Source organism: Vombatus ursinus, unplaced genomic scaffold (genome assembly GCF_900497805.2).
Source record: "Vombatus ursinus unplaced genomic scaffold, bare-nosed wombat genome assembly UNPS02012622.1, whole genome shotgun sequence".
In the NCBI taxonomy this organism is placed as follows: domain Eukaryota; kingdom Metazoa; phylum Chordata; class Mammalia; order Diprotodontia; family Vombatidae; genus Vombatus; species Vombatus ursinus.
In genome coordinates, this window is record NW_020952400.1 from 236,127 (window position 1) to 259,625 (window position 23,499).

Below are 23,499 nucleotides of genomic sequence, written 5' to 3' on the forward strand. Positions count from 1 at the left end.
TCTCTCTCCTCTCGCTCCTTTTCTCCCTTCTCTCCCTCCTCCACCTCCTTTCTCCTCCTCCTCCTCTTCTTCCTCCTCTCCCTCGTCCTCCCCCTCCCTCTGCTCCTCCCCTTCCTCTTCCATATTTAGGAGCTAACCCTCAGGGTGGAAGCTGTGGCAGATGGATGTCTGTTTTCTGTCATTGACTTTGGCCAGTATCTAGCTTAGCCCTTCCCAGTCATGCTGTACCATCCATCCCCCGCCAATGGCTGGTTTTCAGCTCTGGGGGGGATGTTTCACTCCCAGTCAGCAGTGTCTTATGGCTGTGTCTTCTCTGTGTGTTTTTCTTTTCCATATCAAAACAAACATTTTAATAAATGTTAAAACAAATAACAATGGATCTTTCTCTTTTTAATTTTCATCATTCACTTCCATAAGCTTTTGAGTTTTAAATTTTCGCCGCTTCCCTCCCCAAGACAGTGTGCAATCTGATATAGGCTCTACAGATACATTTCTGTTCAACATATTTTCAAATTAGTCATGTTGTAAAAAATTCCCTGTGTGTTTTCAGGCGGCCCTAACATGTGGGCGATCACCTCAGAAGAGCGAACCAAGCATGATAAACAGTTTGACAGCCTCCGACCAGCTGGAGGACACATCACAGGTCAGTGGGGACACTGCTGACGTCACCTCGCTCCTCTGTGGTGGTGGCATCTGGCCGGGCCTGCCCATGTCCGCCAGCTCCCTGCCCGGAGTGGATGAGCTGAGCTCAGAGGGTTTCTTTCTTCCCTCTGTGTCAGTTTGTACGAGAGGCTCCCTGAGTTCCTCTGAGTTTTTCATGCCCTCTTTCTGTATATTACCTGGAGACTGGCTGTCATCAAGTCTGTTTTGCTAACTTATAAAATGGTTCAGCCAGATGTCCATCTCAGATTGGTTGGGAACCACTGATAAAGGAAATTCTGGGTAAATGTGGATTGTTGGTTACACAGAAGGCTGCTTTGGGAAGGGCAAAGGGGAGGAAACCCACCTTGATAAAGCACCTACTGTGTGCCAGGCAGTGGGCTCACTTTACAAGTAGGATCTCCTTTGATCCTTAGCACCCCCTGGGAAGGTCAAGGTACAGAGGTAGAGAGGGGCTCACACCTCTAGGATGTGTAAAGGTAGATGCGCACTCAGGTCTTTGTCATGATATTCTGTGCAAGGGGTCCATAATTACACACAAGTCCCTCACTGCGGTGCCATGCCCCCATCTTTAATCAGCAACCTTGGTTCCCTCCTGCCTCCCCTCCCCACGCATCCCCCCTGGCCTTTGGGCCTCTGCCTCTTCAGATGCTAGGCTTCCTTCAGTGTTATGCCCACGTCTTGCCAGCTTTCCAGGACCCATCCCCCAAGAGCTTTGAAGACTGGACTTGTTTTGGTTTGGTCTTGGCGTACTCTGGGCCTTATGCCGTGTGTGTGGTACAGAGCACCACTCATAAATGTGTATCAATTGGCCTATTGATTGCTGAGGTCAGGGGCTAATTTTCATTCTTGTTTATGCTGCAGGTGATCAAGCACGTGGTTTCTTCTTACAGTCTGGCCTCCCAGCTCCTGTTTTAGCTGAAATATGGTAAAGCATCTTTCTTTTTTGATTGGAATATTTAGAGATGGGTGATTGCTGTTTTTCGGATGAAGCTTGTTAGAGCAGACAAGTTAGGACCTGCATTTCACTGTACTAGTTGAAAACCAAAAGGAGAGATTGTGGCTATTGTTGAGGAAATTCTTCTGACTGACAGAAGATGCCAGCAGAACTTTGGGGCTGAGGGGCCCTCAGAGAGCTCTGGCCATTGGGCACCCCTGCCAGGACAGCACCAGTGCTAGGGAGGAGTTTCCTGGCCAATTTCTGCCTCGATGGCACACTTGAGAACCTCTCTCGGTCCCCTGAACCCTGTCTTCTGAAGAGGAGCCCTTCCTGTCCTCCAGCAGCTGCTCCGATTCTGTAGTATGCCATCTCCATACTTTGTCTGCAGAGTTCTTTATTTCTCAGTTACTTTTAGAATCTTTCAGATTTTTTTTGTGCTCATTCTGCCATCTTTAGCTCCTGGAGAAATTTTTCCTCCCTCTATAGCTTTTCCATATCTGAGTTCTTGGTTTTTTCGTTACCCCCCTCTTGGGAATGTCCAGTCTTCTTTGCATACCTTTGTCCATTAATCCTTGCTTGATATCAGCCAGGTAGTAAGCATTTATTAGGTGCCTGCTGTGTGCCAGGTGCTCTGCTAAGCACCGGGTATACAAAGAGAGGCAAAGACAGCCCTCCCCCTCAAGGAGAGGAAATCCAAATTCAGATACGCCTAGAAACACTTTGGTACAAGCCTGGAGTCTGCAGGTCTTCTGGACTTGTAGATCACCTGAGCCTGATGTAGAAGGGACAGACAGAGGCAATGAGCAGTCTTTGGCAGCTCTTGAGACCACATCCCCAGCCTGGAGCCCAGTAACGCTAAAAATGCCCCAGAAAGAGCAATCAGAAAGAAAACCAGAGACCCAGTGCAGAGGTCTGCAGTGCCAGCCTGGATCGCGCACCAAATCCCTGGAGCCCTGGGGGACCTCTAAGCAGAGAGAAGCCAGAGTCAATGGAAGGCGGCCCAGGACAGACCACGTGTGAATGATGCGTTGTCCAGGCACCCGAACCACAGCCAGAGGGAGGGCCAGGCAGTCGCGAACTGTGGGGACCTGCTGCCCACCCAGTCATCAGCATCGGGTTGGGATGGCAGCATGCCAGGTTCAGAGCTGTGCACACAGAAAGAGCCAAGGCCAAAACCAGAACCAGGAGACTGGGGAATTCCTGCAGAAAAGTGGCCCTTGTCCTAGCCCGGCATCTGTCAGGCCTCAAGCAGGGTCTGCCCACTGCATCCCGAGGGCCAGAGGGAGCAGAGTATGTGCCGAGCACAAAGTGTGAAGCCCAGTACAGAAAGGCTGTGGCCCGAGAGCAAGCCAAGGGAAGATCTCAGAGAAGGCCAGGCCTGGGACTGCCAGAGTGCCCAGAAGAAATGAAACAAAAAGATGAAAAGGGAATAGGAGCAGAACCTCCCCAGAGAACTACTAGGCTTTCTAGGAAGATGGCGGTCTGTGGGGTCAGAGGTCTGCTGTGGAGAGGCTAGAAAGGACGAGCCCTGCATAAAGGCCGCCCCCGGTGACCTTACAGGGAACATTTGAGTGAAGTTTGAAACTGAGAAACAGCCAAGAGGCAGCAGGCAAAGGCTTGGCAAGGAGTTCAGCTGTGAAAGTGCCCAAGAAGGGTTTAGCCTCCTTTGTGGCCATCAGAGCCAGCAGATCTGGAGAGGAGGCATGGGTCAGCCGGCCAGAGGAGATAGGAGAGGGCCATCGTGGAGGACCTGCCCCCTGCATGGGGAGGGAAGATCCGCAGCCCATATGTTGGAGGACAAAGGAGGCTTGAAGGGGCTTAGGGTCACTGCTCCAGAAAAAGGGCAGTCGCTGCCTTCAAGTGGTCCCAGTTTGGGGTCAAGGAGAGCTCCCATATTCACATGGGGTGGGCCTCCGAAACCATGCTGAGTAGTTGTCCCAGAGTGTAATGGGCCTGCCTCTCACTGGAGGTGTCTGGACAGAGGCTCAGCCCCTTGTAGCCCCCCAGGATTCCCTGCCATGCTCACGCCCTTGCTCACGCCTTTCCAGCCTGCCCACGCCTCCGTCTGGGTCTCTTGCCATCGCCTAGATGAGTTTAGTGTCCCCAAGCTGGCCTCTGGTGATTCCCTTGTTTTCCCCTCCTGGTCACTCACTCCCCAAGGTCATCCTGGATGGCATTTCTTCTGTGGCTGTGTTCCAGCTCTCTCTCCGCTGGCACATACCTCTCCAGGGCACTGTGAGTGACCTGCAGCTGAATGTCTCTGGGGGCCTGGTGTTGAGCAGCTCATGGCTGGGGAGCATGGCTGGAATGGGTTGGACCCTTGGTTCAAGGAGAAGCTGAGACCAGCAAAAGTCCTGAGCATTTCCCCAAAGACAGTCATCCCTGCCTTCTTCTTCCTCCTCTTCCTCCTCCTGTTTGATTCTGGACCCATTCAGATAAAAGACCTAACCCTGGTCCTCAGCCCTCCCAGAGCAGCATCAGGGTCCTCCTTTTTTCTGTCCCATCCCCGTCCCCCTCCTCTCTTCCCCACCCCCTCCTCTTCCTCTTCCTCTTCCTCCTCCTCCTCCTGTTTGATTCTAGACCCACCTGTGGTAGCCCAGAGCAGCATCAGGGTCCTCCTCTTCCATGGGGCCTGGAGCTGGAAGCGAATGTTCTTCCCTAGAATTGGCCTTGACTCATTGCCAGCTCTCTCTTCCTGCGGTGGCCCAGCCATCTCCTCCCCAGCCAGAGCAGCCCCTGTGGCCTGGACCCCAGGCAAGTCAGTCCATCCAGGTGTAGAGGTCTACCCTGCGGCTGAGCTGTAGCAGCCCCTGAAGTCCAGTCACATGGGCTTAACCTCACCTATTAACACAGATATTTGAAGAGGGACATTCTTTCTGCATCTTTGCATATCTCTGCCCTCTCCCCTTTGACCCCAGGCTAAACATTCCCAGGAAATCTAACTGTCTTGGAGCATGATTTCTAAGTGTTCTTCCCATAGTGGTCACCCTCTGCTGGGTGCATTCCAGCTTGCCACAATCCTTCCCAAAATATGCCCCAAGAAAAAATGGGTCCTTCCCACAGTCCTGGGGGGGAGGGGGTGGTGTTGCCCCTCCTTGCAGCAGCCTATCAGCCGGGCGGGGGAGTCCCTTATGGCCCCCTGCTCCTTTTCCCCTGATCCTTGGTACCACTCTCTCCCCTTTTCTCGTAGTTCTGTGTTGGACTATGCATTGTTCCCTGTTACATTTGTCCTACTGTTCAAAAGAGGGGCAGGAACGGACACCATGACTCCTGGCCCAGGACGTGATTAAAGGGACAGTCAGTGAAGCTTTGTCTACCAAAGAGCCTTCTTTCCTTTGTTAGCATCACTGAACTGGCAGCTCCAGCTAATGCCAAAGGCCTAGTTTCCCTGGACGGTAGCACCATGTTTGTTTGGCAGAGCCTCTCCTGGGCAAGGAGAGCACAGAGGTGGCCTTGATCCTGCTCCGGCTCCTGCAGACACCCGGAGAGTGGACACTGAGGCTGTGTTGTCAGTGGGGCAAGTAGAGTCTGCAAAGCAAGGTCTCCAGTGGAGGGCTCCAAGGATCTGCCTGGCCCAGGCCTTTGGGCACTTTTAGCAAGACCTTGGATGATGATGTAGAGTATCACATTAGCATTTGAAACTAGGACAGCTGCCGTTGAGACCAGAACATTGGGCCACATAGAAAGCAATGAAATTAGTGAGAGGGAAAGGAAAGTCTTGTCCTTACACCTTTTTAGGTATGACATGGGAAGATAACGGTCTGTCTGAGAAGGCTCTGGCAATCTGAGTAGACCCCAAGCTCAGTCTTGAGTGAACAGTGTGAGAAAGCAGCCCAGGCAGGAGGTTTGTGCCCTTGTCCAGTGACACAGCACGGCACAAGACAAGGTGAGACAGATTCGTCAGTTTTAGGCTGCGTCCAGAGGGGCCAGACTGTCAGAAATAAGGCCATGGTCATTTCTTGGTCCTCCGTGCTGCTCAGACCTCAGTCCCTTTGGATGAGGATCAGCTGACAGATGTGTGGCCTGGGGCCCCTCAGGGGGGCTGGGCGCGGGTGAGAGCATTCTTTTTGTTTCTCCAGCGCCGAGGACTGCGCAGTGGGGGTTGAGGTTGGGGGTCAAGAAGGCGCCCCGGTGCTTGGGAGCAGGGTGGGGGGCTGCCACGAGGAAGCAGAAATGCCCCTTCTCTTGTCAGTGTTGTTAACAGTTGTTCTTTGGCGTCATTGAACCCTTAACTCTAAGGACAAAGTAGGTACAGAGCACATTTCTCTTGTCACGCCCTTCTTAAGTAAACTCCTTTTCTCTTTGCTCTCAGGGCGTTATCAGACCTGAATAAAGACGGGAAGATGGACCAGCAGGAGTTCTCCATAGCCATGAAGCTCATTAAACTGACGCTCCAAGGGCAGCGCCTGCCTCCGTCATTGCCTCCTGTCATGAAGCAGCCGCCTGTGTTCTCCCCCTTGGCGTCTGCGCGCTTTGGTAGCTGGGGATGCCGTTGGCTACACTTCCCCTCAAATCTGCCCATTTCAGTGGATCTGAGCCTGGCCTGGCTCGAAGGAGTCTTGGGCACCATCTGGTCCCCCCCAGGGAGGGTTAGGGTCAGGATTAGGCAGCCAGTGGGTGGCAAGGAGGTCCCTTCCCCAGTGGTATCATTCCTTACAGAGCTCTGCTCCCAAATAGCAGCCGTGACCCCAGCGTTCCCATTGAAAGGTTTGCCAGAAAAAAAACAAGACCAGTGACCACCCTCTTACATCCAGCTGTCGCCATGTCTTATGTAGGGCCCACAGTGCATGGAGTCAGACAGCCCTGGAACATCCACAGACTGTTTCCAGCCATCACCTGGGGGCCCAAAGTAGTGAGGACTTTAATGAAGGCAGCTCATGCTGATGGTGTCTTCCGGGGGTCTTCAGACGTGCTCAGTCTTTGAGCAGGTCTGCTGCTGGCCGTCAACTAGAACCTGCCGCTTCTGTGGGAGCCTTTCTCCCCACGGAGCCAAGGCCATGCATGGCTTGGCTTGCTGAACCTTGTTCCCGGAGAACCCATCCGGTGGGCAGGGACCACGGCTCAGTCCCACAGGGACCCGGTTGACTGCCCTCAGTCCTGGCCTCCTGTGTCGTCACCCCAGGGTTGGCACCTGGCAGCACTGTACAGAAACTCCCATGGTCACATAGGCTGCCGCCACAGTGACTCAGTGAGCAGCCCGGCCCCCAGTGGGCAAGCCTCATCCTCAGGGTCTCCAGGGGCTTGGCAGAAACCTCAGCGAGCATCCATTGCTTTTAGACCTCACTCGATAGTGATAGTCATTGTACAAGGCGGCATAGTAAGCATGGTGGGGCACTGGGGCCCCCTTCCTCACCCATCAGTTACTTATAGTGAAGAGTTAGAGTGAGCCCATGAGGAGAGTCTGACCGCGTGTTCCCCACAGAGATCTTCCATAAATGTCCTAGGCCGTCTCGTGCCCAAGACGCAAAGGCCTTGCTTGAAGCCATTGACTCTTGTGTGAGAAGGCAGCCCCCAGCTCTGCCAGGGTATGGTGGCTCTTCCCCGTCAGGGTCATGGGTGAGCCTGGCATCATTCTTAGGGCATGCCCCATTTTTCCTCCCTTCTGTAAGAAGCCAATCCGAGAGACTCTTATCCTCTCCTAGGACTGGACACAGAGTCCAGAAGACCAGCCACCATGTCCTTCCATGCTCCTTTCTGAAAAGGGTGGCCAGCCCTCGCACCCACACCTGCGCATGGAGATGGCTTGTCTGTCTGCCCTTCTGTGTGTTTGTGCATCTCCTAGAGCCTCTGCTCTCCTTTCTCCCTTTGGAAATTAGGAAGATGGCACTGGGTGATTTCTGGTTCATTCCAGCCCCTCTGTCCTGTGCACAGATGTTGGCCACACCCTTTGTTCAACTGAACCAGTTCTTTTTACATTCCACTTGTCCTTCACTGTATCCCAAAGCCAGCGAAATGAATGGTCCTTTTGAGGCATCCCTGTTCCTATGAGCAGCTCTCGGCAGAGAAAGTAATTGCGGGGCCTAGCCTTTGCATAGAGGGCTTGCCTGTGTACAGGCAACCATTGGGGCATCCCCTGGCACCATGTTCTGCTGTAGGGAGTCCAGAACACTCCTTGAGAGGAAGAGAACATTTGGTGGAGGATGGAGTGTACATAGCCTTATCAGGCAGGCGAGGGCGAGGGTGTCAGAGATGAGCCCGTGCAGGGCTCGGCTCCCTTCCAGGGGCCGGGGTCTGCGGCGGTGGCTTTGGGCCGCTCTTTAGAAATGCATCATTCTCTTAGGGTTTGAGTCATGAGCAGAGAGCAGTCAGTCTCACCAGAGGTCTGGTGTGTCCCCCACAGGAATGGGAAGCATGCCCAACCTGTCCATCCCTCAGTGTGTGCCCCCGGCCGCACCCATGGCACCTGTGTCCTCAAGGCCTTCCGTCACTTCCCTTCCTCCCTTGGGGATGCCCGCCCCCCTGGTGCCCTCCGTTAGTACATCATCATTGCCCAATGGAACTGCTGCTCTGCTCCAGCCCATGGCTGCCCCCTTCTCCTCAGCCAGTAAGTGCCGTGGAGTGTGGCTGGGTGGCGTTTGGGGGTCCCTGTTGGGGAGCGTCCAGCAAGGACACACCTGCTGCTTCTTTCTTTCAGCCTTGCCTCACACATCATCCTATGGTCTTTTGATGGGCAGCTTTGGGGGTTCTTGTATCCAGAAGGCCCAGTCCCTGATCGACTTGGGATCGAGCAGGTATGAGCTCTGTGAGGCCCTCGGTGCCCCCGTTTTCCTTCTCTGAGGGCTTCTTCCAGGCATTGAGTGTCCCCAAGTCCCCGTTTGGTCTTCTGTGGTGATAGCAGTGCGGCCGGTAATGGAGCACTGGGGCTTTCTGTTGTGCTCTGACATTTTTGAGTTGTCATTTTAGATTGGAAAAAAGAGAGGGTGGCTCTGTACCCTCTTCCACTCCCCGAAAAACCCAACCCCCAAGACACTTTTCCCAAAACCTTTAGTAGTTATGCAGGTTAATTTTGTGTCAACGTACTATTTAAATTTTGCATAGGAAAAAAACACTGTCTGTTTACAAGACCCCATCCCTACAATAAAACATCATTACTCTTGAGGTCTCTTGTCCAGCTGTTGTCCAGGAAATGTTTGAAAGCTCCTAAAAGTATGTACCACATCAAACAATCACAGGGTGTCTGAAGACGTTTGGACATGAATGTCCTGTTTTCATTGATCGATTCTGCTTAGTGTGCTGTCACCCATCAGGGCGGACACTTGCCCTCCCCCTCCCCTCTAGGCCCTCCTTTCTGACAGGCTTCTCTTGCAGAGTCTGGGCTCCTGAGCATGTGGCCATTCCAGCACTGTCTGAGCCTCGAGCCTCGAGCCTCGGGAGCTGGCCCTTACCTCTGGGCCCGCATGGGGAGGGCTGCTACACAGCTTCCCTGCTTCTCTTCCCTGCAGCTCCACGTCCTCCACGGCTTCTCTGACGGGGGGCTCGCCGAAAGCTGGAACCTCTGACTGGGCCGTCCCGCAGCCCTCGAGACTGAAGTACCGCCAGAAGTTCAACAGCTTGGATAAAGGCATGACAGGCTACCTGTCAGGTGAGCAAGGCTGGCCTGGTGAAGACGGTGGGGCTCTCTTTTTGGAGCTGAACATTTAAATGTCGTTTTCTTTAAAATGATGATGTGACTCCTTTGTCAGAATTTCATCGTACACAGCCAGGTGCCTCATTTTGATCCAGGGAGTCGGAGGTCAGATTGGGAATCTGTTCAGCACATTGTGAGGTGGAGGGCCTCTACTGGACCTTGGCCAAGGGTTCCTAGGTACTCAAAGGCCACAATGGCCTTCTGAGAAGCCCATATTGCTCTGACAGGGGTACTAGGCCTGATTTATATCCTGACACCTGGATGGGCATATGGAATGGCCTAGTGTTAGAGGTAGCCCTGAATGAGCTTTGGAAGGAGACAGCCAGGGTAAAGGTGAGGAAAGGGGGAAATGGAGCACCAAAGCCCCAGGTGCTCCCATGGCTACTGACGCGCAAGTCTGGCTGGCTTCCTGTTAGCCTGAGGAGGGGCCAGAGAAGGAAGGGGGGTAAGCTTTTCTGAAGCACTTTCTGAGCTCTGGGCACTATGCCAAGCATCTCGTTTTAGAGAAGCCCCTCATCCGGCCCCATCCTCCCTTTCCATCCTCACGGCATGGAACACCACCTTCTCTCTAGAGAGCGCCCAGCACCGTGCCTGGCAGATAGGAGCTAGCTGCTGATTGACTGAGAGTAGCTGTGTGCCAGTTTGGGCAGAGTGGAATGTGGGTGAAGGGGAGCTAGGCCAAGGTTCCTGTGTTTTACTTTAGAGGCTGTGGGGAGCCCATCAGTGATTTGGGGAGACCAGATAGGAAGCTTTGGCAGGTACCAGGTGAGAGTAGTGCATGGGGGATGTGCTTGGGAAAGAGAATCAATGAGTCTCTGCAGCTACATGGGTATAGGAAGCAAAGAAGAGGCAAGAATCAAGGTGACTCGAAGGGTGTTGGCATCCTCAGCCAGGGAGTTTGTTTTGGGGAGAAAAGAGGGTTGTCTTTTATTGGTGCCACAGAACTTTGGGGAGAGCTCTCCAGCAGGTCATTGCTAGGAGAATTTAGGACTGCTGTTGAAATCTGAATTATACTAGCGATTGAACCCATGGGACTCAGGAGGGCGCGTAGAGGGCGAAGAGATGAGGGCCGGGCACTGCCATACTCAGGTTCGAGTCCATCCTTGAGGAGCTGGAGAAGGGCGGTGACTGTCCAGCAGAGAGGACCAGCAGTGAGCCATCAGGCAGCCTGGGACCCTTTCGGGAGTGATCAGAGCTTCCAGAACTGGCATCAAAGGCCCTCCGTGCCCTTCCCAGACAGATGCCATGGAGTCCCTTCTCCAGCATGTAGAGTTGTGACCCTGCCCTGGCCAACCTCCCACACACCCCCTCCTCCCTTTTCCTCCCTCATTCCCAGTGGAAGGGGGAAGGTTCCCTGGAGGATACGAGGGGCTTTAGAAATGGTTTGTTCCAGGCCCTCGGGCCTCTGACTGCACCCGGGGTCTGGGAGGTTTGTCTTTTAGCCTCCAGGCAGTGAGTTGTGGGGGAGGGGAAGGGCGCAGCCAGACCTTTGCCCCTTAAGCTTGTTTGGGGAGCTGTGTGGAGGCTTCTACTTCATACTAGTATGGTGCCTGCTGTGGGCCAGGCGCAGGGAATGCAGAGAAATAAAAAGCCAGAGTCCCTGATTCTGTTGGCCGAGATCAGCAGGTACATATGAAAGTCACATGCCAGATATCTTCAGTCTTTTGTAGGGGAGGGGATGGGATTGGGTTGAGTTTCCTGTAGGATGCAGTACTTGAGCGGAACCCTGAAGGAGATGGAAGGCCTTCCACCAGCTGGGGGTGTGGAGGTGGGGGGACAGGACTGAACACTGCAGTGCCCCCCCCAAAGAGGGGCTATAGCCAGACTGGACAGGGCTTTAAGAGCAACTGAGCATGGGGTGATCAGGTCAGACCCTTGATGAGGGAGCCCTTGGGGGGGGGCAGGCATTGAAGGAATCCAGGGAAGGAGTGAAGGTGACAGAAGAGTAGATGAAGTGAAAGGCTCTGGCTGGCGTTGTAGAGGCAGGCAGAGAGAAAGGCTGAGGGCAAAACTGGACAGCTGAAAGGATGGGGGTGCCCTAGACAGAAGGGTGGTGAGGGAGTCAGAGATCCCTGCTGGCTATTTCTTATGAGCCTAGGAAAGAGGCAGGGGCTAGGCAGAGAGATAGTTAAGCCTGGGGCACTGACGACATGACACGCTGAAGGCAACCAGAATTCCCTGACCACCTATTCTATATTAGGCACTGTACTGGGTGCAGGGACATAGAAAGAAAAGAGAACCTAGTAGACCTTGGGGTCACTCCTAGTTAGTGGCCTGGCGTGTGGGAAGGGGCGGCCAGGGGAGGAGAAAATGTCCAGAAGGGAGAGGTCAAGCAGGGTGAAGTGAAGGTGAGCCTTGTGAGAGCAGGCGGATGCCAGGGTGTGAGGCGAGGTCCATGTGCTGAGGAGTGTGAGAAAGGGACGTAGATGTAGGACAGTAGCTCGCTGGGCCTGGCCGGGTCGTCCCTGTCCACTTGCTGTGGGGGTAGGGGCCAGGTTGACACAGCCATTTTCTGAAGGTTCTAGTCCACATTGTCTCCAGGAGATGCCAAGGGAGCAAAGCCAGTGCCTCTTCCTCTGACCTGGCACATACCTGTCCAGGTGATGGCCAGACTTCCTAATGGCATCCTGGCAAAGGAGCCTGGGTTTTCACCTACACTCAGCCGAGGTGGCCCAGGGCAGTTGGCTTTGTTTGCCTGCCTCTGCCCTTGGGCCACAGCTGTTGCTGGCCCTTTGTCTCTCCCCAGGGAGCCAGGCCTATGGCCTCTGGGGGCACGTTCTTGGGTTTAGCCTGAGGTATTGTCCAGGCCAGGGTGGAGTTCTCTAGACCTTAATGCCATGTTCTGCTCCTCTCCCCTATGCGCTAGGTCTCCAGGCTCGGAACGCTCTTCTCCAGTCCAATCTTTCTCAAACCCAGCTGGCTACGATCTGGTGAGTTTGGTTATTAATGGGAGGCTCAGGGGATGTCATGCCTTCCTAAATCCCACACAAAGGGGAGGCCTTGAGCCTTGAAAGGGGCAGAGTCTTTGAGATTTCTTTGTATCAGTAGCATTTTGTTTTTGTAAAGTATCTTAGGGGTACCACCAAGCCAACCCCCTCACTTGACATCAAAGCACCCGGAAAACTCCCTTGATAAAATCCCATCTCAGAGGGATGAGGTCACAGAATTGATAGATATTTGAACCCGTTGCCTTAGACTCCATTTTCTCCACATGTTCAGGGAGCTGGTTGCCAGGTGCCCTGGGCTCTCTCTTGGAAACGAGGGGGTTGGCCCACAGGCCTAGCTGGGCTTGGAGGCTTTGTGGCTAGTGACGGCGTTGTCCACCAGACTTTTCAGAGGAGGCATTGAAAAGCAATTCCACCTTGACTTTCTCGGCATGCTCAGGAGGTGCCAGGCTGGGCAGAGCGCTGTCCTGGGCACTGGAGAGGCTGAGACCAAAGCTGAGTGTGCTCTGCACCCCTTTAGGGTTTGTGTAGCCGCTGGAAAGGAAGTAAAACTGTTTTCCTTCATTGTTCCTTGGACGCCCGAGTCGCCGTGGGCACCAGGCTTCAGGCTTCTCGGGCTGTAAAACAGTAGTAATAACAGGCTGGACGCCAGGAGGGGTCGTCCCTGGAGGGCAGCAGCTTCTTTGTTTTGTTGATGTTGTCACCCCTCTTGTGATTCCTCCTTTTACCTGATTTACCTGAACCCCTATTTCCTTCAGGAACCTGGCCGATGTGGATGGAGATGGTCAGCTCAAAGCGGAAGAGTTTATTCTGGCCATGCATCTGACCGACATGGCCAGAGCTGGGCAGCCGTTGCCTCTGACCTTGCCTCCGGAGCTGGTGCCGCCTCCTTTCAGGTGAGTGAACCAGACACGTGGCAGTTGGCTGTTGCCAGGGCAACACTGCAGAACCTCTTGAGTGAGGTGAGGTTCAGTAATGTGGGGGGGGGGGTCCACATTTGGGTGACGCTCTCCATAAAACACCCAAGGGGCCGAGTTGACTGACCATCAGAGGTGTTAGTGATCTGCCCCACACAGCACACACCCCTCAAAATGTACTTTGTCCTCACTCTTGATGTGCTCATCTGTCCAGTGTATCTGTGGTGGAATATAAGCCATTTGAAGGCAGTTGCCATTTCATGTCTGTCTACATACTCCCAAGGCCAGGCGCATGATTGGCCCTTAACAAATGTCTTTTGAATTCAGAATTCTTTTGGCCATACTTTATGACTTAGAATCATGAAACACCACCATTGAGCGAATCCAGATGGTGAGAGACAGACATACGGAGACAGAGACGGATGAGAAATGGGGAGACAGAAGGAGAGAGACTCATTGTGGGTACAGACTAGGGGCAGCCCCTTTCTAACCCTGAAGCAGTCTAGGCTGTATCCGAGATGTGTGGAGGTCACCCGGCAATAGCACAAGGTGCCAGCCCTCAGGCATCCCAGGCCTGAGCGTGCTGGAGGATCTTCACAGAGGTTTGGAGGGGAGGCAGGGGTTTGTGATGGACATTGCATGAGGCAAGGCCTCCATCAGTGAGGGACAGACTTACTGCAGGGTCATCACAGTAGTGACCAGTCACATGGCACAGGAGGTTAATTTAATCTGTCTTGGTGGGTACTGAATCACTGTTAGGCTTATAAGACCTAACTGTCGAAGGGCAGTGGTAGTGATGGCAGTGAGCCCACTGGGACAAGCCAAAGTGGCAGCTGAGAAGAACCGTCCAGTCTGTGGGGGCATAGCATGACTGGGGCGGATGAGGGAACTGGCCCAGTGACCACAGGTAGAGCTGAGGTGGGCACCACATTTCAGGTGTGCCTCCACAGCTGACGGCGGGAGTTGAGTGGTTGACGCAGAGGAAAGGTTCCAGGGTTGCTCCGCTGTGGGCTATGGACACCTCGGGGGCCACAGAGTGATGTATTCTAGTCATTCCGCTTTCTCATGGCGATAGGGGCTGAAGCTGGGATTCTGGGGTGCAGAGGACGAATGCACATCAGCATCTCATTGAGCCAGGCTGTGACTTGCTGGGGCAGAGTATGTGTAAGGGCTGGGACTTGAACCCGGGTTTTCTTGGCTCCTTGGCTAGCTGACTGCCCCTCTGCTGGTTCTCCAGCATGTCTCCCATCTTATCTCTCATCTTAGTGGATGTGGATTCAAAGGAATGCTGTCCTGGCCTCAGTGGCAGCAGTCCGAGCTTGATTGGGGGCTCCCATTTTAACATCCTCATCCCTTCCTAGTGGCTGTCCAAGCTCCCGATAGGATCCTTCCAGGTAATAAGTGAGCGCAGCCAGTCCCCTGCTTGGTCTGGGTTTTTCACATTCGTACTTTCTTAGGGTTTAGCAGCATTCCGTCAGACTTAATGCCCGTTTCCAGGATTTGCTGTTGTGGAAAGGGCTGCGGTAGGTACTTTTGTACAAGGCAAGGTCCATGCCTGGTTGTGGCGTCGCTGAGTCAGAGGTTTATGCTTGAGTGACTCTGTGAGTAGAATTCTAGCGCGCTTCCCAGAATGGCCAGACCCCGAGTCCCCCCAGGGCATCCCACGTTCTGTCATCTTTGCCAGTGTGATGGATGTGAAACTGCACAGTTGTTTTTATGTCTGTTTATGTGGCTGATGATTGTAGCATTCCTTTATTTGGTGGCCAGTAGCACACATTTGTTTTTCTTTTGAAAACTGCCTGATTGCACCTTAGCCACTTCTTTCTTAGGGAATGGTTTTTATTCTTATATGGTTTTATCAGCTTTCTATATATCTTGGATATCTGACCTTTCTCAGGGATGTTTACTCTGAAGACTTTTTTTTTACCTGTTAACTTAGTTGTCTTAATTTGTGCTGTGCTGATTTTGTTCATGCTAAATGCTTTTCATTTGGAGTAATATGGTTGTTTGTCAGTCAGCAGATGATACAAGTAATACAGTGGCTGTCAGGTGGGGGAACTCTGAAGCAGGATTAGAACTCAGGACTTCCTGACTCTTCTCTGCAGCCCCTCGAGGATGGGGTGGTAGTGAAAGGAATTGTAGAGGTCATGTAGGTGGAGATTGGCAGTTCAGGGGCCATGAGGGGGAGACAGAACAGAAGTTTGAGGGTGGATGACTTAGAGACTGCTACGGTCCTACCTGCAGAACTTGGAAAGTCAGGAGAGGCGGAAGATTGGGAGTCCCATTTTACAGGTGTCTTGGTAAAATGCAGAGCTGGAGGAAGGTACCTGGGTGAGTCTGGTTAGATGCAGGGAGAAACGAGAGAAGGGGCCAGAAGCTCAGAGAAGGAAGGAGCTGGGCATTTCACCCTTGCTCTCCTATGTCCAGGCACACCAGTGCACAGGAGGAGAGGCTGGCCACATTAGGGAGAGGCCTAAGGAAAGAAGAGCCACAACTGGTCTGGAGGCCATTTTCCAGTCTGTTACTGGAGGCATGCCCTGTGAGCTGACCCTCTGTGATTCTTGGGACAGGGGGCAGGAACCGAGGAGAACAGGCAGGAACAGAGATAGCATTGGGGCAGACTGCTCGCCCCTGGACACCTGCCATCTGGGCTCTCAGCCCATTCTGTCTTGACATGCCCAAGAGATGGTTTCATTCCTCCAGGGGAGGAGGAAACAGGAAGATGTCCGTTGTGAATCTGCCTGTCACCAAAGGCACCTCCGCAGAGGGGAAACAAGGGGAACTTGGGGGAGAGTTTGGGGGAGAGTTTGGGAGAGAGGAGAGGACCCTGTTCAGAGCTGGCAGGAGTGTATGTCCACACAGGGATGATGAACGGGTCCCTCAGAGCAGAGAAGAGGAGAAGTGGAGGAGGGCGAGGCCCTTTGAGAACAGGAGGAGCAGGCCAAGCGCTGCTCAGTCAGCTGGAAGGAGAGGCAGGGAGAAGAGCGCTGTGGGCACACAGCTGGGGAAGGGGAGGGTTTTAAGAAATACTCTGCATGACTGGGCACGTGGATGTGTTCTGCCCAGCAAAGATCCCCTGACTCTGCTCCCTGATTGTGAACATCTCAGTGCCGAGGTGGCCTTTCTTGTCCAGAAGCCCAGCCCGTGATGCTTTCCATAAAATTCCACTTCAGAGAGTTTTCCCAGCTGCCTTTAATTTTTTCTAGAGGAGGAAAGCCTGTTGATTCCCTTAATGGAACTCAGCCTTGTCACGAGAGAACCCAAGAAGAGCCACCCCAGAAGAAGTTACCAGGTACCAGGGAACTGTCTGAGTCATGTTCTGTGCTGAAACGACCCTTTTGGGGTGGGGTTCATGGGGTTAGTCTCTGTGCAGGACTAGGTGAGACCTTGCCACAGGGCCCCCGAGGTCTCAGGAGAGTCTCTGAGGTGGCTTGGCGGAAGGGGCCTGTGCGGGGGCCCTTGTTGGAGGGGGAGGTCCGTCAGACTGGGCCCACACGGAGCACTCTAGCTTCCCAGCCCTGGCAGCCAGGCGTCTGAAGAGAAATCCAGGAAAAAACTGCAGCCTGACTCAGGCCCTTGTTTCCCTTTCGGACAGATCCGTCCTGCCAGCATCCTTCTTGTCAGAGGAGGGTCCCCTGTCCTGTAGGAGGGAGAGACAAGGAGGCTCGGGAGCTGGGGGTTTCTAGGCATTCACCACGGTGTCACCCGTTTAGTGACCTTTGAGGACAAGCGGAAGGCAAACTACGAGAGAGGAAACCTGGAGCTGGAGAAGCGGCGGCAGGTGCTGCTGGAGCAGCAGCAGCGTGAGGCTGAGCGTAAGGCGCAGAAAGAGAAGGAGGAGCTCGAGCGTAAGCAGCGGCTGCTCCAGGAACACGAGTGGAGGCGGCAGCTTGAGCTGGAGAAGCAGAGGGAGCTGGAGAGGCAGAGGGAGGAGGAGAGGAGGAGAGACGCAGAGAGACGCGAGGTAACGGCCTAGGCCTGCGCTGGGCCTTCTTCCCGCTGGGGCCAGCGTCACGCTGCGCCTTCCCTCTGGTGATGGGAGCTGATGCCCAGTGCCTGGCACACAGTAGGCACGTAATACATTTTGATCAACTGACTGTCTAATAGTGGCAATAGAACCATGAGTGAGGGCTCCCTTGACCCCAGCAGGTCACGGCGCATCCGAGCTGGGAGGCCCTCATGTGCATGGCTGAGGGGCTGAGGCCTAGTTACATACGAGGAGGCTGGCTTGAGGTCACCAGAGCTGGTGCAGCGGCCAAGCTCTGGGCCTGGCCAAAGAGGAGCTGGACTCCAGTCCCTCTTAGTCAGTGTTCGCCCATGAGCAGCACCCCCTGGTTGAACTGGCATCCCAAGTCCCTTTGCACTCTGGCCCTTCTCTGCTGGATTTGGTAGCTTCTCTGGCCCCTTCCATCTCCAGATCATTCTCGCCACATCCCTTTTCCTCTGTGACCCCTTCTGCCTCCCCCAGGTCTCAGACTCTGCTCAGTGGAGGCTGGCCCAGGGCCCTTCGGGCTGCCATCCTGGGTGATGTGACTGCTCAGCATCCAGGACACAGGCTCGCTGTGGGTGGATCTTGTCTTCATGGCTGTGATATTTCTTTTCTCCTTTTGTTTGTTGGCTTAGGAGGGAAAGCCTGAGTTACAACAGGCTAAGCTGGGTAACCTTACGGCAGGGTCACTAGGCTTGTTGGGTCAGGAATGGGAGGCCATCCCCTCTGGGGCCTGTCTGAGCTCTGCTCAAAGCTCTCCCCAGGGGAAGGGGGGGGGGCTGCTCACCTGCTGATCCCACCTGGGGCCCCTCTCCTTGATGGGATGCTTTACCAGGCCTCTTGCCTAAACCTGCATCCCTTGCTCCTTGTCTTCAGCCCTCTTCCAGCCTAGACAGCTCTTCCCATGTTTGCTAACCCTGGCATCTCAGCCCAAGCCTTCTCTTGGATGAGGCAAACCTGTGGAGTTCCTCAAAGCTGCCACTTAGCCGGCATTCCCCTGCCCTTTTCTCTGAGGTGGGAAGCCTAGAGCTGAGGATATCTGTGGTCCATGTGGCCTGGCCAGAGCCCCCATCCTGATGCTGCCTGCTCCGCGACTCCTGGCAGGTCTCCTGGAGCAGCTTTCTTGAGCTCGCCAACTACCAGGATCCCATGTCTTTCCCTATCGAGTACTTGAAACATCCTTGAATACGCCGAGGCTAAGTGGGTCCATCATGTTAGCTGTCATTCGGTGTGTTAGCTCTCCCTCCATGCTTTGTGCCGTGTGCAAGCTTCACAGGGGGCCCTGGGGTAACCCCAGCCAGGACATTGATAAAATTAGTGAGGAACGCGAGGTCAGGCATGGTCCTTGGAGCCTCTAGTGGAGACCTCTGCCAGTAACGACCCCTGAGGTGGTCGTGGAACCTCTCACCATCTTTCTGTAAGGGTGGCATGAGAAGCTCCACCTCCAGCATTGTCTCGTCCCCAGAGGAGAATGTGTTTGCTCTGGCCTGACCTGTTGTGAATGAAGTCCTGCTGGCCCCTGGGGACCAAACAGGACAGAGCACAGCCAGAGGAGCTGGGGCCCTTCCTGCCCATCCCCGGAATCAGCTCGGGCTCCTCCAAGACAGAGAGGCAAGCAGATGGTGTTCTGAGAAGGGAGCCTCTCTCTGCCTCTGGGCTGGAGGGGAGAGGGACCTGAGGCAGAGAGGCCACTTAGAAAAGGCTGCTGCAGGAAGCTTAGAGAAGCTGAGGGCCACGAGCACTATTTTTTGTTTTGTCTTCTTATGCTCATGGCTAAGCACAGTGCCTTGCATATTGTAGGTATTTAATAAATGCTTGTTGAAATGACTCAATAAGAAATAAATTCAAAAGGAAATTTAGATGGCACATTTATATCCATCAAGACCTTAGAATAAAAGTTCCTACAAAGAAGGAACTGTATTTATATCCATCCTGAAAAGAGCAGAGTACAGAATGTATATAAATATGAAAACAGCATTAACTCTTGTGCCCAAGCCCTTTGTGAGACCAAGCAGGGACTTGGAGATGAGGGACAGATGAGAGGCCACCTGTACTTGGCAGAGGGGAAGACCAGAGAGCAGGGTGGCTCCCTTCCCCTAGCCTGTCGTCCATGTCATTCACTGTGACTGATCCCCTTTTCCTCTCACTTCAGGTGGTTTCTCGTTCCCATATCAGGACTGGGTTCTTGAGAAGGGCCCTTCCCTCCTGGGGGAAGATTCTGGTCCCTGGAGTTCTGCCTGTCCCTTCTCAGAACCTTGGCTCTCCCTCAGTCACATGTTCTAAAAGAGAGCGCTGGCTTTCCCCCTTGGGCACTAGCATTTTCCTCTCCTTTTGAGGCATGAGATTATCATCAGGATAAGTTGAGAAGTCCTTAGCCACTCTGCTCTGGGCAGAGAGAGGTTTCCAGCAGAAGTCTGGCAGCCCTCTGGGCCAGGCCAAGGCTCTTCTCTTGTGGTCTTTAGTGAGGTCCGATGATCTCCCTTCCGTCTCTGCCCCCACGTGCCCTCTCTTGTGCTTCCTAAATCCCCTCCCCCTCTCATCCACCCACCTTGTACTTGTTCACTTCCTTTGGACTGAGAGGTACTCCTCACCCTCCAAGTCTCAGGGACACCACGAGATCCAGTTATCGCCTTGGTTAGATTCTCATAGACTCTGCCCCTTCCCTGTCTGTAGACATCAGAGGCATTTGGGGTCGGGTCTTCTCACAACTAGGTCTGTAACCTAGTGGAGAGCCAGGTGGTTTTTTTCTTTCCACTTTGTTTTTTGGTCTTTAACAAGTTAGAAGACTCTAGCCAAACACTTTCTCTGGGATCCATAGCATTTGCTAAGAGTCCATATGCCCTTTCCTCTGTTTTTCTGTACATACACATGTTTACACGTATGCATGCATGTTTGAGTGTATATGTATACGTACACACACCAGACACCATGATATGTGCTGGAAGTAAATGTGCCAAGAATAAATCAATGCCTTCGTGTGCAAGGAGGGAGCCTTCTCAGGAGGGAGACAGTGGGTACATAGAAAAACAGAGTGGCATAGTCCAAGGTGGCCTGGTAGGGGGCACTAACAGGAAAGGTTTCATGCTGAGCCTGGTGCTTGAGCTGTGTTGGAGGCCAAGGAAGGAAGGCATGAGGCGCAGTCAGTGCAAAGGTACGCAAAGGAATGGCCAAGAGAGTGTAGCTGCATTGCTGAGCCTGGGATGGGGATTGGGGCCAGACTCCCATGGTCAGATGTGAGCTTAGGGGAAATCCACCCCTCAGGAGTCGGGGAGTCATCTGGGCTGGAGGGGAGAGGGACCTGAGGCAGAGAGGCCACTTAGAAAAGGCTGCTGCAGGAAGCTTAGAGAAGCTGAGGGCCTGAACCTCGCTTTGGGAGAGGTGAGGTAAAGGTTGGGTGAACTGGCCTTCATTAGCAGCCCTCCATCCATACTTGGCCTTCTCATCTGTATTTAAAGATATGGTCCAGAAATCATCATCCCTTCCTCTGAGTCCAGTGTTTGCTTCCCCTTTTTGTGCCCAGAAACCCAAGATGAAACCCTGCTACCCAACCTTCAGATCTTCCCTCCTGTTCCCAACCAGGCGTGTGTAAGGGCCCAGGCAACTGGCCAGCCTTGAGTGAGTGACTCTCAGCCACACCCTGGACACCTGCCCGAGGGAGAGAGGCCACGGGCCTGCCTTTGTCTGCTGCTTGTTTGTAAAGCCCCTGCTCAGGGAAGGCTCCTGCATCTGCTCAGTCGGCAAAGTGTGTGGACTAGCTGAAATCTCCTTGTCTTCCTTCTGCAGATGAGAATTCAGTTCTGCTTTACAGTGAATTGTGTGTGCCTTACCCTGCTGCAGTCAGGAAGAGTCACTCATTGGGGGTGGATGTTATTGGTGCAGAGGATGGTCCACGTGGGTCCTCCTTTGTCCTGCTCACTCTCAGAGCAGGGTGTTCTGCCTGGGAGTCCAGGCGCTTGCCCAGGTTCCCTTGACCAGGATGTGACCAAGGCAGAAGAAGCAGAGCAACCCTGTTTGTGGTGGCTTGGAGGCCAGATCTCAGCCCACTGCCTCTCCCCATTGTCTGTCAGTAACAGTTGATAATGTTAAGAAAATACTCATCTGGCATATTCATGAGACCGCAAGGCTACTTCTTTTTGGAGCTTAGACCCTTTTGGAGTTTAGAATTATTTGCAGGTGGTCTCATTGAGCTGTTTTTGCCCTTGAGGACTTGGGTTCCTTTGTGCATGATGACTTATGTATGGGCTATCAAGTGGTAACCAAGAAGGAACCTCTTGATGAGGGTAAACTGTGGGTGAGATACAAGTGTAGGACTTGGTGCCCAGGGAGCAGGCCAGGGCCAGGCCACCTTCTCCTAAGTCTGTCTATATGTATTTGGATCTGGAATAAATTACTAAGCTCCCTCCTAACCAAGGCTTGCAATCAGCCTCATGTCAAGTCAGCAAGCAATGATTGAGTGCCAACTGTGTGCCAGGCACTGTGCTGGGCACTGGTGATACAGAAAAAGGCAAGAGGCAGTCCCTGCCCTGGAGGAGCTCGAGCTATTGCCAAGGCCTGTCAATTTCACCTCTGTGACATCTCTGGTCAGTTTCACCTCTGCATCATCTCCAATATACCCTTTTCTGTCCTCTGACCCTTCCCCCACCTTGGTACAGGTCCTCATCCCCTCACAGCTGCGCTACTGCAATAACTCAGTTGGGGGGTGGGGGGCTGCCTGCCTCATGTCTCTCCTGACCTCATTCCATCCTCCAGCCACCAAAGTGATTTTCAGGTCCAACTATGTCACCCCCTACTCAAAAAACTCAGGAGCAAATATAAAATGCTCTGTTTGGTATTCAAAGCCCATCATTACCTGCCCTTTCCTCATTTTCCAGTCTTCTTAGACCTCACTCCCCAACACATACTCTTCAGTCCAGTGACACTGGCCTCCTGGCTATTCCTCACACTGGCATAAGTTCAGCGAGGCTTTCCTTCTGAAGGCTGGCTCTGGAAAAGCTTTTCTCTGGTGTGAACAGGCCATGATTTGAATTGTCCAAGAGGCAGTTGGTGCCAGGGTGCCAGAGCGCTAGAAGGGACCTTGGCAAGCTTTTAGTCCGGTGTTCCTGTTGCTTGAGAAGACTGAGGAAGCCACTTATCCTAGGGTCTTGGATTCTGAGCTGCAAGAGACCTGGGAGGGGGTGCAGAGGCTGAGGTACACAGAGGGGAAGACTGACCCAAAGTCACACAGGCAGCAAATGTCAGGGTTGGAATTTGAACTCAACTTTTTTTTTTTTTTTTGATTTATTTTTTTTAATTAATTTATTTCGAGTTACCAACAATCTTCCATAAGTTTTTGAGTTTTCAGTTTTTCTCCCCCTCCCTCCCCAAGACAATGCTCAATCTGATATAGGCTCTACATATGCATTCCTATTAAACATATTTTCACATTAGTGATGTTGTAAAGAAGTATCAGAACCAATAGGAGGAAACATAAGAAAGAGGAAACAAAACAAAACAGAAGAAAAAAAGAGCAAATAGTATGCTTTGATCTGCATTCAAACTCCATAGTTCTTTCTCTGGATGTGGATAGCATTTTCCATCATGAGACCTTTGGAGATGTCTTAGGTCCTTGCATTGCTGAACTCAGCTCTTGATACGTGCGATAATAATAGTCCCTACCTTACAGGGTTGTTGTGAGGATCCAGTAAGATCATATTTACAAAGTGCCGGGGCCTGGCACACAGTAGGTGCTTAATCACTGCTTGTTTCCTTACTTCTGGACCTTGTGTCCAGGGTGCCACTTTACCCTGCCTCTTTTCATCTATTTTATGCTACCTTTGTGCCTTTGAGCAGTTTTCTTCATCTCACTGGGTATGTCACATTCCTCACCTGGATCCCACCTTTTGTGAGGGCCATTTCAACTCCACATCCTATGATGCTAATGACATACATTTTTTACAGCCAAGGAAGCTGGAGAGTTTGGGTGCCATGGGTCTCAGCGGGGCCTCCTCATGCCATTCCAGGGCTGCTTTGGGTTCTGTTGGTCCTTCTTCCTTGCTTTCATTTCCTTGGTGCTGTGCAGTCAGCCCTGGCATCTCTGCGGCAGAGGGCATATGGACATTCTGGACCCTCCTAATTCCAGAGTGGTTGGCCCCGTGTTCAGCTCTGCACACATAGTATGTCAGGAGCCTGTTTTCCTTCGGCCCTTCCAGCACTGGCTCTGTCCATTTGTGTCATCTTGGCCGAATTGCTGGGTGTGAAGCATTTTGTGACTAGCAATTTGGAGCAGTCTTTCATTGGGTGTGAGCTTGTGGTTACTCGTTTGAAAACCCTTTGTTCATCTCTTTCAATAGCTTGTCCACTGGGGATGGATCTCAGGCTTGATGTTTGCCTTATTTTCCTATAAATCATGGATAGCAGACCCTCATTGGACTTTGGATACAAAG

The 23,499-nt window shown here is 52.9% G+C and overlaps 1 protein-coding gene across 6 annotated transcripts in view; it reads left to right on the top strand.

Moving 5' to 3' along the window:
* Window positions 1-23,499, top strand: part of ITSN2 (intersectin 2) — a 105,481-nt gene that overhangs the window by 28,772 nt on the left and 53,210 nt on the right. For 5 of the 6 annotated variants that reach the window (XM_027858014.1, XM_027858012.1, XM_027858016.1 and 2 more), the window contains exons 3-12: window positions 551-643; window positions 1,525-1,588; window positions 5,913-6,076; window positions 7,941-8,144; window positions 8,235-8,331; window positions 9,043-9,182; window positions 12,094-12,157; window positions 12,931-13,068; window positions 16,296-16,381; window positions 16,803-17,053. In XM_027858014.1, the coding sequence (XP_027713815.1) occupies window positions 551-643; window positions 1,525-1,588; window positions 5,913-6,076; window positions 7,941-8,144; window positions 8,235-8,331; window positions 9,043-9,182; window positions 12,094-12,157; window positions 12,931-13,068; window positions 16,296-16,381; window positions 16,803-17,053 (1,301 nt within the window). Of the gene's footprint in view, window positions 1-550; window positions 644-1,524; window positions 1,589-5,338; window positions 5,487-5,912; window positions 6,077-7,940; window positions 8,145-8,234; window positions 8,332-9,042; window positions 9,183-12,093; window positions 12,158-12,930; window positions 13,069-16,295; window positions 16,382-16,802; window positions 17,054-23,499 lie in introns of those variants that run through there. The other variant, XM_027858015.1, reaches the window with a different exon arrangement.